At 37.0% G+C, this 18,374-nt stretch overlaps 1 protein-coding gene across 1 annotated transcript in view; it reads right to left on the reverse strand.

Moving 5' to 3' along the window:
- Positions 1-18,362, reverse strand: part of NEK11 (NIMA related kinase 11) — an 83,981-nt gene extending 65,619 nt beyond the window's left edge. Inside the window, exons 1-3 of the mRNA XM_018075205.1 lie at positions 18,225-18,362; positions 14,974-15,229; positions 1,708-1,873 (exon numbers count right to left, since the gene is read on the reverse strand). Coding sequence (XP_017930694.1) covers positions 1,708-1,873; positions 14,974-15,143 — 336 coding nt within the window. The 5' untranslated portion in view covers positions 15,144-15,229; positions 18,225-18,362. The remainder of the gene's footprint in view (positions 1-1,707; positions 1,874-14,973; positions 15,230-18,224) is intronic.
- Between the last annotated feature and the right edge of the window lie 12 nt (positions 18,363-18,374).

Consider the following 18,374-nt stretch of genomic DNA (forward strand, 5'->3'; position numbering starts at 1 on the left):
ACTTGATGAAATATATTGTAATTGCTTAAATGCAATCATACCACACGTGTCCTTTTCGAAAAAGTGGGAAGCATATCCTATTGTACCAAATATCATTCTGACCTGACCCAGCAGACTCAAAACTGAAGAGATTCAGTGCATAGCCAGTGAATCTATTTCCTCCTCCTTCCTTTGACTTGCTCTAATACATTCTCATGTGTTTGAGCATATGATTCCCAGATCCTAGGGTAACTCAGTACCAAAACGTTTTCGTGCAGGGTAGTTTATACTGCCTGAATAAAAATCCAAACCTCCAAGGAGTGATGGTTGTGATTACTCTAGTGATTGCTACCATGCTCTTTTTTATTCACCTATAACTTTATTCTGCATGAACAACAAAAAAAAAAAAAGAAAAGAGGAAAATCAGTGGACAAAAGCCATATAATGCTGCTGAAATAGGCCCCTTTATTCCTACATGTTCAACTTATCTGGTGTTGGGTCACTTTGTACCGTCGGTAGAGAGAAAATGATGAGTGTATGGGAATAGCTGGACAGTTAGAATAATCCTTCAGCTCTGAGCTCTGGGTTTCCTCAAAGAGTTGGCAATACTCTCAAGCCTCAGCTGTCAGACATTCAAGGAATGACACAAAGAGCTTCTGCATGGGTGTTAAAATAATATGTAAACAAATATTCAGATCGCATCACAGAATTGAACATTTCAGATTTAAATTTTAAAAATCCCAGCAATAAACAGGCATCTTACTGTCATCAGACAAAGCTTGTAAGGAAGAAATAACTGTCAGGAACCTTACTTGTTTAATTATTCTCACCAAAGCCAAGTTCTTGAAGAAACGTGATTAGTTAAGTCAAGTCTGATTTGTGAACAGGCAATCCAGTAGCATAAAGATCATTAGCTTCCAAAGCATTTCAGCATGTCTAGCAGAGCACAACTGAAGAGTTTGCTTCACAGTTTCATAAAAGATCACTTAATGTATGACAGATTTATGTTTTTGAAGAGCACATCTATATTTAATACAAAGTAGGCACTTGTTTTACATAAACTCCTAAAAAGCTGGCTTAAATATGTTTAAATTTTTATTTTAAAGCCTTAAGACAGATTTCAGCAATATGTTTTTAAACCAAATGCTGGAGTTAAAAAATGAATAGTAACAATACTGTAATACATCCTGGTTTAATATTTGTTTTATCCACTACATTCTGGTCTTTGACTTACACTATTTTTCATTTCATAAAGCCAATGTTGCTACCAATCTCATCATCCATGTGATCAAGCTTAAGTTTCTTTAATCACCCCAAATGACAAGTGAGTTTTCCCTTCCTCATTTATATCACATTTCATACCATGCCCCCAAACTCCCAGTCTCATCCTCTTACCTATAAGTAGTACACATGCGATACAACCTTTCTGAGTTCTCCCACAGATGTGTAATATATCTTCATTTAAGTCTTCCTTGTAATACTGATTATAACACACAAAATGAACTTAGACTTACAATTACCTATTTGCTCTTCTCTGGTTTGTTTTTCTATGAGCTATGAGTCTCACTTCAGTGTCTAACATGGTTTATCTGAAATACACCTAACAAGTAGCAGGTGATACCATAAGTAACAAATAAAGCCTAAAATTCAAACTAAAACATTTTTTTAAATGGCTTCTTAGAAGACCCTACCTTAATTGCCAGATTTTGTCAAATTTTTGAGTCTCACCTCACAATATTCAGTGATGATGCAGAAACTATCTCGCTCCACAAAGCTTGCATAAAATTTGACAATGGTTGGATGGTCTAATTTGGAGAGTAGTTGTGCTTCCAGATTTGCTTCAACTGTTTCATTAGGCTTTAGGTCTCCAACAGAGATTTCCTTTAGGACTTTTCTAGAGGAAAAAAGAAATATTTATATTAATAAAACCAGAAAAATACAAAACCACGTACTGTTAAAAATCCCATCATAATTTCTTCAAGTGCAAAATAATAACATTAACGAAATACCTGGCAATACGAGATGATGAGGCAAATATAGGTAAACAAAGAGAATGCATTACAAATCAAGTAAATATGCCAGTCATCATAGAGATTAAGCAACATATTAAAAATACTGTTTTGAAATATTTCTCCCACTAATTCCCTATTGCACAGTTTACTTTTATGACATGTTTTCAGTGCTATGGATTACTGCACAATAAGAAACATAAATAAAAAATCAAATCTAAGTGATTTCAAACCCACTCAGAGCATATGTTCAAGATTCATATATGAAATAATGAGTAGCAAGAAACTTCTTTTGCAGCTTCTGCCAAAGTCTCTTCATGGAGGCATGAGAAAAATCACACAGAATAGTAATTTTGTGACTGTTTTTATGGTGATAAACTCAGGATGTCGATTTTTTTTCTAAAGATCAGTCTGTTCACCTAAATACCTAAGTGAAAAGCACAAACCTGGATTTGTGGTTGAAATCTAATTCTACTGTTTCAGGAAACTCTACTACTTTAGTATTTAATGTTTGTTTAGGGAAGCCCTAAATCCCCTGGAAAAGGTTGTAAAAATCTAGGGATTTTTCATATTCTTCAACTTTAAGATATGAATGTGCCACAGGAAAATTTGTAGTTCAGACTTGGCTCTATACAGAACCTGGGGTAGAGCAGTTTACTGCCAACTTGACTTGGGAAAAAACCCTCAGTGGAGCACTGTGAGAATGCATATTTTGCTGAGATCTTCCTGATAAAATGTTTAAAAATGGACACAGAACACCCCCCATTCCCATTTACTTTACCAGTTGCTGAGGAATGGATTACTGAACTTTGTCTGAAGGCAACCTTGGAGACTATCAGAAAATATCGTGGGTTTTTTTTACTGAAACAAAGTGATGAATTTCCAAAAACTTTTGAATACATGAAAGGTAAGTTTCACTGAAGGGAAGTCTTCACAGTACTTTTAGAAATTTCCCTATTCAATACTACATGGTTGGAAAGTCACTGTAGTTAAACATGACAGCGATAAAACTACAGTAACTCACTTGATTTAACGGGGAAAAAAAAGCTGTATTTCTTCATAAGAAAATTTCTTCCTAAATCTGAACAATCAGTTTCTGACTAACAATGCATGAATTTTTACATAAACTTGCTTAATCCCCATTTGGAAGTGTGATGAAAAAACATGCCCTTTGATTTGTTTGCATCTCCACAGACAAGCTTCATTCTATGCAGACAGACAACATCTATGCAATCTTCTCATCTTCGCTGACATGGGAACATTACCCCTTCCTTCATATAAATTGTGTCACAGAACTGACAAACTAAATGAGTCCTTGTTAAACACCACTTAATACAAGTTTCTTGTGTACCCAAGAGAGCAATAAAAGCCTGATGTGCTGATGTGTAGGAATAACTTGTCATCAAAATCACTCAGTGATTTTGATGCTGTCATCAGCTGTCAGACAAGATGACAAGTGTTTTTTTATTTAAATTAATTCCCAAAAGAAGAAATCAAGAAAATACACTTCTTGTAAATAAGGTATTAGTTTTCTGCTACATAATTCTAATTCATATCTACAGTTGGAAGACATTTTCATCTAGAAAGAAAGTTTCTGTCATGCAATCGAGATTAAGTATATCTGCAGTGGTATATGTGTGTAATGTTTCTGTATGTAGGTAAGGTTTGATTTTAATGCATTTAATATGAAGAATATAACAAGACTTCATGCTTTCTGCAAAGCTTTTGATAATATTTTAGCAAATACACTTCAAAATTTAAATTTAAATTTATTTATTATTATAAATTAATACAGAATACAGACACATATACAGATCATAGGGCTGTTTAGGTTGGAAATAACCTTTAAGAACATCGAGTCCAACCACAAACCTCACACTGCCAATCCACCACTAAACCATGTCCCTAGAGATAAAATGTCGGTGAACACACAATTAGAAAACTTTATTATAGAAATGCTAGCAGATATCTTAAGTACAGAACAGCAGCCTTTGGATTTTAACTGTGTGGAAAAAAACATAGCCTTGCAATTCAATAATGCAGACACACTTGGAACTTCATCTTGAACTGACCACAACTGAAGGAGTCTTGTAGTGAATGCATTTGCATCTTAGGAGTAAAAAACTATGTACATCCATACTGAAGGAAGCTGATTCTGGCACAGGTAACAACATTCATCCCTTCAGAGTGAGAAAATAGCACAAGAGATAAGCCCACTTCCCAAATTACACAAAGCAGCAGCCCAGCCTCCACAGTGCCCCTGCCTCAGCCGCCTCACAGAGGTTCTCTGCGAGCACCTTCTCTGGGAACATCTATTTTCACCAGCAAACCCTTGCTGGCTTGTATTGTCACGCTTTGAAAAGCAGCCATGCCAGCACACTTGGTCTGAAAGCGTGCTAACAGGGAGCAAATGGGGCTAAAGAGAACAAGCGTCAAACACTTAAAGCAAGAGAAAAACAAACATGGAGGTGGAATCCTTCAGAATAGGGACACACAGTGGGAATCCCTTTTTCAGCTTTACTAGTGACTGACAATGCACCACAGCAGTGTTTATCTCAGTCTATTTGCACTGATCTAAAATTAAATGTTTTACAACCCATCTGGTATTTGTTTACATCGATGACATACTTTATTATTATATGATTTGGTTTATTGGATCAGATGCAATTCTGAAAAGACAGCATTTCCCAGTTTATTGAGTAAACTGCAACATGAATTATTGACTAGGTATATTTGCTTGCTGACAAGGAAGTACAAAAAATATAACTCTTTTAATGTCATTAATAAATAGGTCTGATAATATACTACAGAGAAGGTGTGATCTAGGAATATATGATCAAAATTAATTTATAATTAAACATAAACTTCATTTTACACAGGTAGTTGTTCAGGTAATTGCAGTTAATTACAATTTCCTTTAATTTATTATTTCTGATTTGCCAATGTGGAGAATTGTGACATCACCCATAACTGTGTACTGTATTTCTATCCATGCTGACACTTGCAGGGCTACCTCTTCACCCTGGTAACTCCTCAGAACAAGGACCAGGTGCAATGCTGTAAAAACGCATCACCTCTCACTGGGCCTGTAGCTGGATCTGAAATTGGTCATAAACAATAAAATTAAAGAAGTGCCTGTCTAATCAACAATGTCTTCAATTCTACTTATCAAAGAGCAAACAGAGAAGGTATAGCGCTACAAATGGGGACCAAAATGAAGAAGAGGCGACACCCTTCACACAAAAGGTCTGCACAATAACCTCCACAGTATTGAAACTGTTTGGGAAATTTGGTAACAAAGACACCATCTGCCTACAGACAAGATGAAGTCACCCATCATTACTGCTTCTCAGTCAGCTGCTTTCTATAATATCACACAGTTGATGATATTTGCATGTTACGGACAGCAGTGTAGTTCTAAAATAATAATTTTAGATTTCTTTTTATAACTTCCACACTGAAATATTCTATTATTAGAATCTATTTTTTGATACATAGTCATGCTTATACCCAGCTGAAACTCTCCTTTCTGTACAGTTTACATCTTGATATTACAGGGTTCCTCTGATTTGACATTCCACTGTGCACATGAGATATTCCTTATATAAAGTAACTAGCCTGCTGTCAGGTGCTATAGTTTCCTCACATTTCCTTTCAGACCTCTCATATTTGCACTTTTGCACATCCAGCTTTTATTTACAATTAAGACACTTTACTGATTTTAAATATCCCCCTATTTACTGGAATCTACTTTGCTCGCTTAAGTTGGTCTTCTAGTTCCACCGTAATTTTCAGCTGATCCTTACCCATCACACATACAGCTATTCTGTTACTGGTAATCTTATCAGATTTCTCTCCCTGGTGTCAGGGACTGGCTTTCCCGCAGTTTACAGCTTAGCAACAAAAATTCAAATAGTCATTCTTTATAGTTTACCCATCATATTTGGAACACCAGTATCTGCATGCTCAGACAGTTTAAAGACATACATCTATCTGTTTGAGAAAGAAGAAGCTGGTGAAACCGTGAAATACAAAAAGTTACCATACCCAAATCAGTCCTACCGAGAAGAATACTTGGTTTTAGCTAAGGAAAGAAACACTCAAAGTAAATTAACAGCACTTGATTTCTGCGGGAAAATCAAGAAGATTACCACACTTCCAATGAAAAGCAAATGATGAGTGCTGTTTGGTATTCCTCCTTACATATATATGTTTTCTCATTAACCAAAACATTTCAAACCTAAGTATTACTGCATAACTTCTAAAATCAAATCTTGGATTCCTTTTATCATTCCCTTGCCCACTATGATTTATTAGTAAGGCATAAACCCATTTCAATCCTAAGTATTTCTTAGGATTAATCAAATGCTTCTTCTGTCATCCCCCTGAATATTATTGATTTATTAGTGAAGCCATAAAAGTGGTCAACAACTCCAAAACAGCCTACTCATGTCATTCATGAATATTCATAAACATTGAGAACTAATCCCTGAGTTAACCACTAAGAATTCAATCACTATATGAGCACTGTAATATATGTAGATGGATTAAATATAATTTCATTTTCTGAATAAGCACTTTAACTAATTTAACCATGCTTAAATATCTTTGAATGGCAATGAGATTTCTTAAATTTGCAGGTGAAATGGATGATTCACTTTTCCATCATCGTCACAATTACAGCACTTACAAACATTTTTCAAGATGCCAAATTTTCAAATGCTCTAACATATGCACTAACACTGAACAGGCCAGGTCATGATGAAAACAGTTTATGGTTATTTGAAAATTACCAGTTCCTAATTAGTGTCCCAAAGAGATGTAGAATATATTTTCTGGAACATGAAAGACAATACTGTTGAAATAAGTTAGCTTCAAGGAATACAGCTTATATAATTTTCTTCTGCACTTAGCAAAGTCTCATATATACAAAGGAGCATACTTTTAACTATTTTTGGTCAACCATGTGACAATGTTGGAAAAAAATCTTTGGGTTGCCATCTACATTGATTAAAAGTAACAGAATAAAAGTGAACATTTATTAACAAAGGATGAATTTTCATCCAAAGACACATTTTTGAAACCTAAATTTTTTTTTTTTCCCCAGAAAGAAATGGAAAAAATAAAATGTAAATAAATTTATAGTCTATTCATGTTTCAGCTCTAAATCACATACTAAGAGACTGTGACTGAACTGAAGAAATTTGTGTCTAAACAGGAGAATTATTAAAAATTATTATGAGGTATTGACTAAACACCTGTGAATATACTTATTTTTAGCAATACTTTATTTTTACATGTTGCATTATCACCATCTACTGTTCATTCAACCTTTTTTCTACAGTTTAGCTTTGTTCAAGAATGTAATTAAGTATCATGCTGCCACTAACCTAAGTGGAATTTTAGAGAAAAATCTGACAAGGACCAAATAATTGGTTTGTTTTCTTTATCTTTGAAGACTTAATTCCATCAAACATCAAATCATCTAAACCAGGCATTTCTCCATTGCGATTTCATTACCCATACACTTCACTATTCACTACCCTCTTTAATTAATGTTCCCCTACAAAAAAAAAAAAAAAGGAGACACCATTACAGAACTAAAGATTGGATGCAGCATTTTGTTTTCAACCATTTTAATATAATTAAATGTCTCACAATTGCCATGTTGTAATTCTCCTTGCAGCCTTGGGCTACAGCATCTGCCAAAAACAATTTTCCTTCTATTGGAACTAGTTTGAATTTTTAAATTAGTTGTAATTGGAAATTTTGTAGAAAGGCCTTCATATCAACTGATCTATATTCATCAGTTCACAGAAAACAGGTTATTTTGAATAACAGGAGTTATGAAAGGAAACCAGACATACTAATAGTCACTGTAAGAATGCATTCCATAGAAATTAAACTAAAACATTTCCTAATGTAAAATTTAATTGGTTCTTTTGTGAATTTAAATATATTTGCAAGCAGAATTATGTTCCTTTCAATGTTGCAAGGATATTTATGTCAACTGTATTGTCCCTTCAGTGGAACTAATCCCCATAAGTAATATAAATACTAACTGCTGCAACTTTAATGAGAAAATGCACTCTTCCTACATGTCTCTTTCCATCAGTCATCTCCTTCAATGTTTATTTCTGATATGCATTCAAGTATCTATAGTACTTGAGGGGAGGGAAGAAAAAGATAAAAGCACAGTTTATAGCTTTACAAAAGCATGTTACTAAATAGTCTACAATCAAAGGCAAAGGGAATCAAGCAATGCTGAGGAAAATAACTGCATATATAACATCCACCGTTAGATAAAAATCTTTTAATACTTTTTGGCCCTCCCGAGTATGATACTGTGATCTTAACTATCAATGAAACATGCGCAATTCAAAAATGAAGCAACTAACCAGCAATATTGAAAAGTTATTTTACAACACATGAAAGACACATCATTGATGTTAAGAGAAACAGTGAACTAGGAATTATATTTGCTAATACATCACATAAGTATAACCCAAAGAACATAGAAAAAAAACAGGGAAAAATTCACTGACTGTCCAGCAAATCCACAATTCCCCTCACTGCATCAGTTTTCTCATTACAATGTACTGAATGCAACGAAGAACTGGAGGCTCACTCTGCATGGAAGAAGTCACAACATCCTTGATGCTGACAAAAGAAATCACCTTACCAACAAGGTTAACTTGTGAGAAGATACAGTAGACAGCCATATTCAAATATTTCAATAACATGTGGTATCTTTGAGGTAGGTGGCCACAGTTCAACCCAAAGTAATAATACTGCCCCTCTCCATTTTCTTATTAAAGCTAGCTTAAAAATGCATAAAAACTAAACATCAGTTTCAACAAAATGAATGAGACAGAAGTGATCTCAAGGCATTTGCTTAATTACAAAATCATTAAATTCTTTCTCTGCCATTCACCTCAAAGAAAGGTAATTCACCAATAATGCCTTAAGCACAACTCTCCACCGAAATGAAAGCGCTACTTGTAAACAATTTTCGAAACAATGAACACAACCATCAGCACCACTCACTGCCTGCACATCAGATCAGAATGTGTTGAGTGCTGCAGCACTGAGCTCCCCGGAGCTCAGCTCTGTGAGGAATGAGATTTATTGTAAACTCAAGTAATATTTCCTTTAAGGCACTCTGCCTCCCACTCACATATATTAAATTCCTAGTTAGAATCCACCCCAGTCAAATGGACAAATCCCAATGAAAATGAAAAAGTAGGCTACTCAGTCAAAAAAAGGTATACTAGGAGAGCAGTTAAAAAAAAAAAAAAGAAAAAAAAAAGAAAAAAGAGAACAGAAACCCCAATAACAATACAACCAAAGTTCATAAAGATGACTAAGCAGATGTAAAACTTGTATCAGACATTGCTGCAGAGGATTTCACAGACATCCGTGTTACACAAGCTGAGCAAAGGGTCTCGACATGTTCAAACAATCACCTTTTGATTTCAAAGAAGCCACAGAATGTCAGGTTTTATGCTTTTTGATAATGAGGGAACTAGAAATTTTAACAAAGTAATTGCCTGTGCAAAGGACTACAGCATGGCTGTGGCTTTAAATTGTCAAATCCATCCCCAGCATGGACAGAGTAAAATCTTGTATCTGTGCTCCAGTGCCAAGCTACCCTGCAGCCCCCACTGGAGGTTCATATAGCACAAAAAATTTCCAAACTTTCTTACCCTGACCTCTAAATAAATCATCCCAGGGTGAGATAATCCATTTCTTGGACTCCTATGTGTTGCAATGATAAATTCTGCTGTGCTACCAATTTTAGCAGAAAATCTTTGCATATTCCTATGCAAAGATGCCGGTGTGTGTATGTTTCTGTGGCTTTGTGATAGCTGTGTAAAAGCATAGCTTTACTGGAGAGAGGAATGCAGAACTGTTGTGGGCTCTAACAGCAGCTCCTGCCTTCTGCACCCATGTTGTACTTTGGCACTGCCACAGTCCCACTGCAAGGCAGGACTGCACGTCCTTCCCTCCAGGGTCTGAAAGCCTGGAAGAGCTCTACTGTGCAGGAAAAGCTGGGCACTGACAGTGATGCAGGAGGTAGGGACTAGAGATCTGCTTTGGATGAATCTGGGGTTATCAAACTTGTCTCTGAACCAGTATCGGTCTGCACTAGAAATTATCTGAAACAATTGTGGCCATATCTAGAACCGCCTGCTAATCTTGAAACAAAACATTTACAGTTTCACTCCCTGGCAACCTCCATTTGCAGGTGTACTCTTAAAATCAGACACAAGTGCATCAGCCACTGCTACAGAGGTTTCGGCAAGGACTTGGACACTTAGCTCTAAGACTTGACTCCCAGAGCATTGCTCACAGAATATGAAAGTCACGCTTGGCCACTCAAGTGGAAAGCTCATGAAGGCTAATTCCTCAAACTGCTCTAGCTAAATCCACAAGGTCTCTCTGTCAGTGCTATTATCATCTCTTATTTGGGGCCAAGCATGACTGTACACCTCAGCAGCCATGGCAGCTCTGCTGACGCACAGCAGCTGACCCTACACGAAGCAGCACAGGACGTGTGGCTGAAGCAAGGGATGGTTCGCTAAGAAAAGCTTATTTAAAAATTAGCAGCAATCAAAGAAGGTCCTACAGGAAATGCACCTTTGATTAGTTTTCAAGGAGATCATGAAAATCTATTTACAAATCTAAGATGTCCTGATGGATTCCAGTTTTAATTTCTAGTTTTTGTTATTAAATGAGGGAGAAGAAAAAAGGAAAGCAGTGCAATTAGATGAACATGCACATGACAAACTGGCAGGGAGTAATTTGCTACTGTTTTAATCAATTCAGTAGCGAATGACCATTCCCTTGGAATACCTTCAGAGAAGCAAACTGGCAGCAAACACAAGAATTTGACAACACAGCAATCTGCTGATTGTTGCTTGGATATTCATAAGTTACAAATCCCTTCCACCTTTAGATTTTATTTCATTTGTTATAAGAAGTCATAAATAATTGAAAGTCACATGATGAATTATTCAGCTAAGTGCACAGTTTCCAAGGAATCATAGCATGAGTCTGGATTAACGCTCTAAGGCAAGTCAGATGCAGAAGTTGAGCTGACACCCCACAGCTACCACACAGTAGAGCAGTCCAGGGAGTTTGGCACTTGTCAGCGTGTGCTTTCCACCACAGGGACGGGTAAGTACCTTGTGAATATTTATGACCGAGAAGTCCCTATTGCCTACTGTGTACTTCAGCTGCTTGCCCATACAAGGTTATGAATTAGCAGAACTTAACCCAGAGCTTCCCTTGGCACAATTGATTAGGACATTCATTATATCTAAGTGATGGTACTGTCCTTCAAGATTACTGCTGAACTTAAATCTCTTTAAGATTTAACCATAATTACCTGTAAGAATTAGCTGATAAGCTACTCAGGGGGACTGGGATAGAAGCGCCTGCAGGGACTACTGTTTGTTGTAAAAATGCTGGTACAATCTTACTACTTTCTCTACACAAATCAAGTAATGTAACTATTTTGTGTAGGTCTAGGTCCATGATGTTTAGAAACAAATAAATATCAAATAATACACAAACCAAGGCATCCTGGGTAAACTGCAACTAAGCAGCTTGCTTTTGTACTGATGTGTCTCTTGTATCTAACTGAATTTAGGGTCTAAGATGATAAAAATTCTGACTATAGTTTCTTCCAAAACTGGGGAAAATTGATAATCTCTCTCCTGTGAAGATTGTCTAGTACATGAGAAACTTCAGTCACAGTGAAGACCCTCCCAGGTTCTGGCCCTTCTCTTTTGAGGGCATTGATTTTGGTCTCTACTCTGCTGTCTGTTTTCAAGTTGCAGGGACTTCTGAGATATTTAACCCTCTATCATATTCTATGAGAATCATCCCAACAGGATCAAAAGCTCTTGTAGAAGATGTTCAGTGGAAGAATAACCTACTACACAAATATGGAAGACACAAGTCATCTTCCCTAGCCATAAAGCTGAAATGAAAAACTTGCACTTTACTTTTTAGGAAATTGTCGTGAAACTCTGAAAAGTTATTAATCACGTCTACACTAAGCAGATACCTCAAAATGAGGTATTTGCAATCCTTAAATCTAACAGCCAGTCTGAAATAACCCCAAGGTGGCACCATCTCAATCCAGAATACTAATCACTGGTTTGGTTTTCTCCCTCTCTACCATGGATAATATTGAATCATAGAATATCCTAAGCTGGAAGGGACCCACAAGGGTCATCTTGTGCAACTCCTGGCTCTGCACAGAATAGCCCCGAGAATCACACCATGTATCTGAGAGCACAGTCCAAATAGTTCTTGAACTCTGGCAGGCTTGGTGCTATGACCACTTCCCTAGGGAGCCTCTTCCAGTGTTCAACCACTCTCTGAGGGAAGAACCTTTTCCTAATATCCAATCCAAGCCCCCCATGACACAGTTTCATGGCATTCCCTTGGGTCCTGTCACTGGTCACCACAGCAAAGAGATCAGTGTCTGCCCCTCTGCTTCCCCTCATAAAAAATTTGTAGACTGCAATGAGTTCTCCCCTCAGTCTCCTCTTCTCCAGGTTGAACAAACCAAGTGATCTCAGCCACTCCTCATACAACTCCCCCTCTTGACCCTTCACCATCTTCCTGGCCCTAAAAATACTTGGAAATATACCTTGGAAAAACATAAACACAATCAATACAAACAGACAACCTATTGTTCACTAAACTTACGCAGGATCAGGAACGAAGCAAGCACATTTGAGAATATACAAGGACTTGCAACCATTATTTTCTAAAGGAAAACAGAGCTCCTCGACACAAGATGTGTTGGATGACTAGGGATTTTCTTGGTTTAGACAGTCGGGAAGTCAGTAATCCCATCCATACACAGAACTGGAGATAAGCATGAAGCAGGTATGTACTTCTTAGAGAGGTGGGCATTGCTGGCCTGAGCAGCTCTGAGCTATACGTGAAGTAAGTCTGTTAATTTGAGGCATGCCCCAAAAAATCAATCCTCTCTCCCTTCCAGATGAAGCAACTCACTCACTACAGGTATGATCTTAGAGGGGTAGCAAAGTACAAGGTATGACCCAAAACTATTTCTAGAATCATGCAAAAGCTTTGCTGAGCATATATGAAACTACATAATAACTATTGTTAGTCTCTGCCTTAGCTTATTCTGTAGATGTTGCACTAATGGAAAACTGAAAAGATATCCCTGAATGGCTTCTGTACCACTATCCAAGATGTCACCTTTCTTGGGAATTTGTTTCCTTATTATTTATTCCTATTCTTATTATTTCTTCCTATTCACAGTGTTTTAGACTAGAGCAATTTTCAGGAAACTGTCTGTGGCTGAGTTCATGCTGTACATATTTGTCTCAACACGTTCTAGATCATCACCAAAACGATAAAAATAGACTTCTAATTCTGCTGAGGTCACAATTGCATTGTTTGGGGTTTGTTCTGTCAAAATGCCTTCAGAGCTGTATTAAGCACTTGCTCTTTTTAAAGAGTAAGAGCCATAGCCACCTGAATTTTCATTCAGAATTATATATATAACAGAAGCAGTAAATATACAGTTCCATAACAGATTATTTTCTGATTTGAAAGTAGTATTGAGAATGTGATTTCTGGCATATTTTAGCACCTAAAACCAGTATTTATAAATAGAAGAAAGTGACTACACTCCAGCTCATTATGCTACCTGCGTTTTCAAGTTCACCTGCGACAGTATTTGTGCCATCTATTGGCACAGACGTGATGGAAATTTGAGGGGATCCGCTCGCCATCCTACTTTCGAGGTGCCGAAGGAATGAACTGTGATACGCGAGCACCACCTAGTGATCGATGGCTGAACTAGAGCACCACATCAGCAATTGGGCTTGTTAAATACTGTTGTATTTGTATTGTACTGGGGTCACAAAAAGAGACTGATTAAAAAAAAAAATGTCACTTGATATTCGGTCTCTGTCCTGAAGGTAGCAGAGGACACACTCAGATTCATCCCTAACAAAACACAGATATGAAATGCTGCAGGCAGTGAATGTTTGCTCAAGACAATGACTCAAAACTCTTAAGAAAAAAAAAATAGAAATAGCTACTTAAAGGATAAGTGCATATTCCTTGGTTTTGAGGTTTGGCAGCTTGTGCTATAGCAGCAAATGTGTGAAGACCCACATTTCACTATGCTGTTAATATTCTAAGAATGCGTGCAGTAACAGCTGATTTCTGAAGCATTAAAAACAAAAACATCATGTTCATGAAGACAGATAAGCATTGGACGAAAGGCAAACGCCCAGCACATCAGTAAGTGTTCCATAAAAAAAAGTACTTCAAGAACTGAGTTCATTTATAAATTACAAAGACCTCAGAAATAAACTATACAATCATATTATACACACATATATTATGTATCGACATAATTATGAAACGATAACTTATAAATTATAAACCTTTAAGCCTTTAGCAAACAGTTTTGTTACAAAGAAGAAGAGCAACTTTGTGAAAATGGGTATGTACCTTTGCCCTGCTTCTTGTCAGGACAGTGATAAAATTTACCTTGATTCTACGTAAACACAAGAGTCTTCTCTGCAGTTAATCTTACATTAGCAACCTGTCCAAGGTATGACACTGAGAAATAGGTATGTTACATATATTTTTACTAGTTGTATTATTTTTTAACAAAGCTTCAGAGGTGTACATCAATATGGAGATAAGGGTCTGACTTTTTTTATCTATTTCTACTCTCATCATGCACAAACAAATGAAAAAGGGCTTAGATAAACTATATTAAACAAAACCAGATTGAGTTGGAATGTTGAGTCAGCATAAAATCTGCTTTTACCTTATATCCTCACTAAAGTTAAACAGTTAAGGCTGCAGTGTAACACCAAACTGAGAGATGAGACACAAATACAAAGAAAAACATCCACAGTGCAAGAAATATGTTGCGAAATTTTTATTTAAAGCATGTGAAGGCTTTACTTACAATTCTTCTCCTTGTTTTGCTTTTCTGTCAGAAACCAAATACACACTTCCAAAGCTCCCATTGCCAAGTTTCCTCTGAATAGTGTATCTTCTTGCAATCACTCCATCTCGGCAAGCAGAATTAAATCTGGCAACAGCGACATGCTTAGCAGTTTCTTGAAATTTCAGCATTTCTCGGTGTAGCAAAAACTACACAAATTTCTCTAGAATGTAGCTTTCAAATCCCTTTACTCTTCTATGGATGTTCACAGAAATCACTTGAAACAGAAAAAAAATTGATTTGTCAACGTATTACTCTTACTAAACTTTTCATTTAATTCTATGGCAGCGCTTTAGTGCTTAGCTGGCACCAAACCACAAATTAAGTAGAATTGCTAGCTGTTAAGCTCTGGGCAGCAGACTTGATAACCAAACTACAGATACTGTAGATGTGACATAGTCAGTCTCCCTCTAAAATAACCTTAAATTAACTCACTGAACTGATAACATAGGGGAAATGACATGCAGGTGCTTATTGAAAAGCTCAGGTGCTTTTTGCAATGACAACTACAGCTGTATTTCACCTGACAATTCCCCTAGATATGGCAACTCTTCCTCAATATCTGTCTTTATACCACCACAGTACCTGACACCAAAAATATCTGTGTTCCAGGATAAAAGTTTCAAGATTTTTGTATATACTGAAGCATAACCTCCATCCATAATTTGAGTTCTCTCCCATCAACAACTCCTAAGCTGTTTTATCTGTTCTTTCACTTATCCGTCAGATTTCACCATCTGTTTCAGTGCTGACCTCACAGCTCTCTGTGATTCAGTGATATCTTCTGCAAATTAAGAGTTTTGTGGCTACATGCAAGCCTATGAGACTTTCAATATAACCCAATCCTTCCAAAAGTTCTTAATTTCTCCTCTGCTCTGTCCTTTCATGACCCACCTCTCTAACAATCTAGCTTTGGTTTGGAGTTCTTGTCTAATTGAAGTCCTAATTCTACAAACAGAGGGACTGCAAAGGCAAACCTCTAATGTGTCTATGGTTTTCAATAACTGAACATGAGTTTAGAGTAACTTTGTTTACTCAACCTTCCTCATTGCAGATGATAAAGGGTAGGTGTTTCACTGCATATAATACAACAATATTGCTTTCATTACCTTGTCTTTATATAATGCTACCTGAGTCATTTATGCCTGAGGATCCTTTGGAACAAATAAAGATATTGCAAGATCAGTGTTAATACTACTATTTGTCAGCACTGCCTGAGCTGCAATGCAGCATGCCCACACTAGGCTTGTTCACTATTTCATTTTAAGGTGAAGGCAAGCACATAAAAATGCACTCATTTTGTTATTGTTTTGGAAGAACAAACACAAACTGTTTAATTTTAAAAGTTATATAACTTTAGGTTTCAAGTCACTGGCTTCTCTTCCAAACAAATGCAGAGCCTAAATTAAGATTACAAATTTGTATCTTGCAACAACAAACTCTGAGAGTGTGTGTGTGTGTATGTGCAAATGCTAAAGAAAGAATGTCAGCTTTCTCTGAAATCTGTCTGAAGAAACATAAATGGATCACATTGAGGTGTGGAGAGGAGAGGGTAGGAAGATGAACTCCATAAAATATTACATTGCCAATTCTAGAAAGTTTACATATTATTTTCATTTACTATTTTCCTAGTTGCTGTTTTATGCATGCCTTCATAAACGCCTTTTGAAATAACTACACTTAGAAAAAGTGCTGAGCTATCTATACCTATTTTTCAAGAGAAGAGTCACTTGGCACAGCTCACCTTCAAATTTTCATTCTTCCTTGGGCCCCAGGAATATATCACAATCCTTTACACCACGATATCACGCTTAAGATCAAGTAGCCCATTGAATGTAACTTCTGTGCTTTCTTATAATGCCTCTCACCACCTACTCTATGCTTCAATTCCCCTCTCTATATAATAATAGTAACTTTGTGAAATGCTTTGATATCTACTGCTGAATAGTGTTATAAGGCAGGAGACAGTGATTGCCATTGGGGCATCACAGGCACATTTTAGTGGCACAGAAAGGGTGGATTGAAAGAAATACCCTGTATGAGTCAATAGACTGACTCAACTACAAGACTGACTGATATTTCAAGTGCATGTACCAGTAGCCTCTCCTACCTCACTCAAACCTTTAGCCCAACCTTCCTTGTAGTTCTCACCAGTGTCCATCTTCTCCCACTGAGCAGGTATTTCCCAAGCAGCAGTATCAATTGTTTCATTAAAGTTCAGAACAACTAAAGATAACTCAAAAAACCCCAATTCCTCAGCTCCCTTTTCCTCAAAAATCCCAGTATACCCTATTCAGTAACACTGGTAAACATTTATGTTCTAAATTTTGTCCCACCCACCCACCATCACCAAGTCCCATCCCAGAGTCTGGCAGACTGCTGATGCCAACCAAAATAATGCAATGACGTTTTCTGGATCACTTTTTTAAAAAAATACTTTCTTCCTTGGCTGGAGTTAAATCTTCCTTTTTGAGCTGTAAGCTAAAAGAAAGTTGTTGTTTAGGGTTTCATAGTTCCGCCTACACATGCTAAGCACAAAGCACCTCAACTTCTTCCCTTTCTTAGTTTATTTAAGAAAGATTAACCTTCTGGTTTCTTTAGCAACAGCTAACATACTCTGACACTTTCTGCTTCCAAGACAAACCCTTCTTTGCCAATCAAGGCCATTTTCCAGTTCTATCAGGTTTTCTTTTTATTCCATAAGAACCACTGTGCTACATCAACATTTGCCACCTCCCACCACCTGCAGCACAAATTCCAGAGTTTTTATATTTAAGCTCTAAATAGTCTCAGTACCTACTACTTTGAATTTTTTTTCCTGCCAGTGACTTCACTGGCCCGCTCCTTTAAATGTTACGGAAAATAAAAAAAACCCAAGATTTTCCTTGTTTTTTCTTTTGTTAAAAAACAAAAAAACCCCAAACCAAACAAAAACACTTCTTAATGCTGACTCCACTATTATTTTCGGCAACATCTTTATAAACTCACCCAAGCCTAAAGTAACATAATCTCATTTGGCTCAGTTTTTTACTGAGAGTTTTTTATCCAGAGAAAGGATAATTAAGATTTTATTAGCAGCGCCGGTAGCAAAGGAGCTTGAGGGTGATGGTAAAACAAGGTCAAATGTACTCAACTATCAAAGAAGATATTTAGAATCTGACGCACATTAGGGAAGCCGAGATTCCCTGGGATAACCTGAGAGATGTTATTACCTTGTTAAAAAACCGTGTGAGACTCAAAACGCACGTTCCGAGGGTCGCCCGGCTCCCGTCACACAGAGGGGCGACGGCGGCGTGCCCTGACTCCGTCCCCTTTCCTCACCCCTCTGGGACAGGTGGGACTGCTCGGGACCCACGAGCAGG

Source organism: Manacus vitellinus, unplaced genomic scaffold (assembly GCF_001715985.3).
Source record: "Manacus vitellinus isolate BGI_N305 unplaced genomic scaffold, ASM171598v3 scaffold_3_pilon, whole genome shotgun sequence".
Lineage (NCBI taxonomy): Eukaryota > Metazoa > Chordata > Aves > Passeriformes > Pipridae > Manacus > Manacus vitellinus.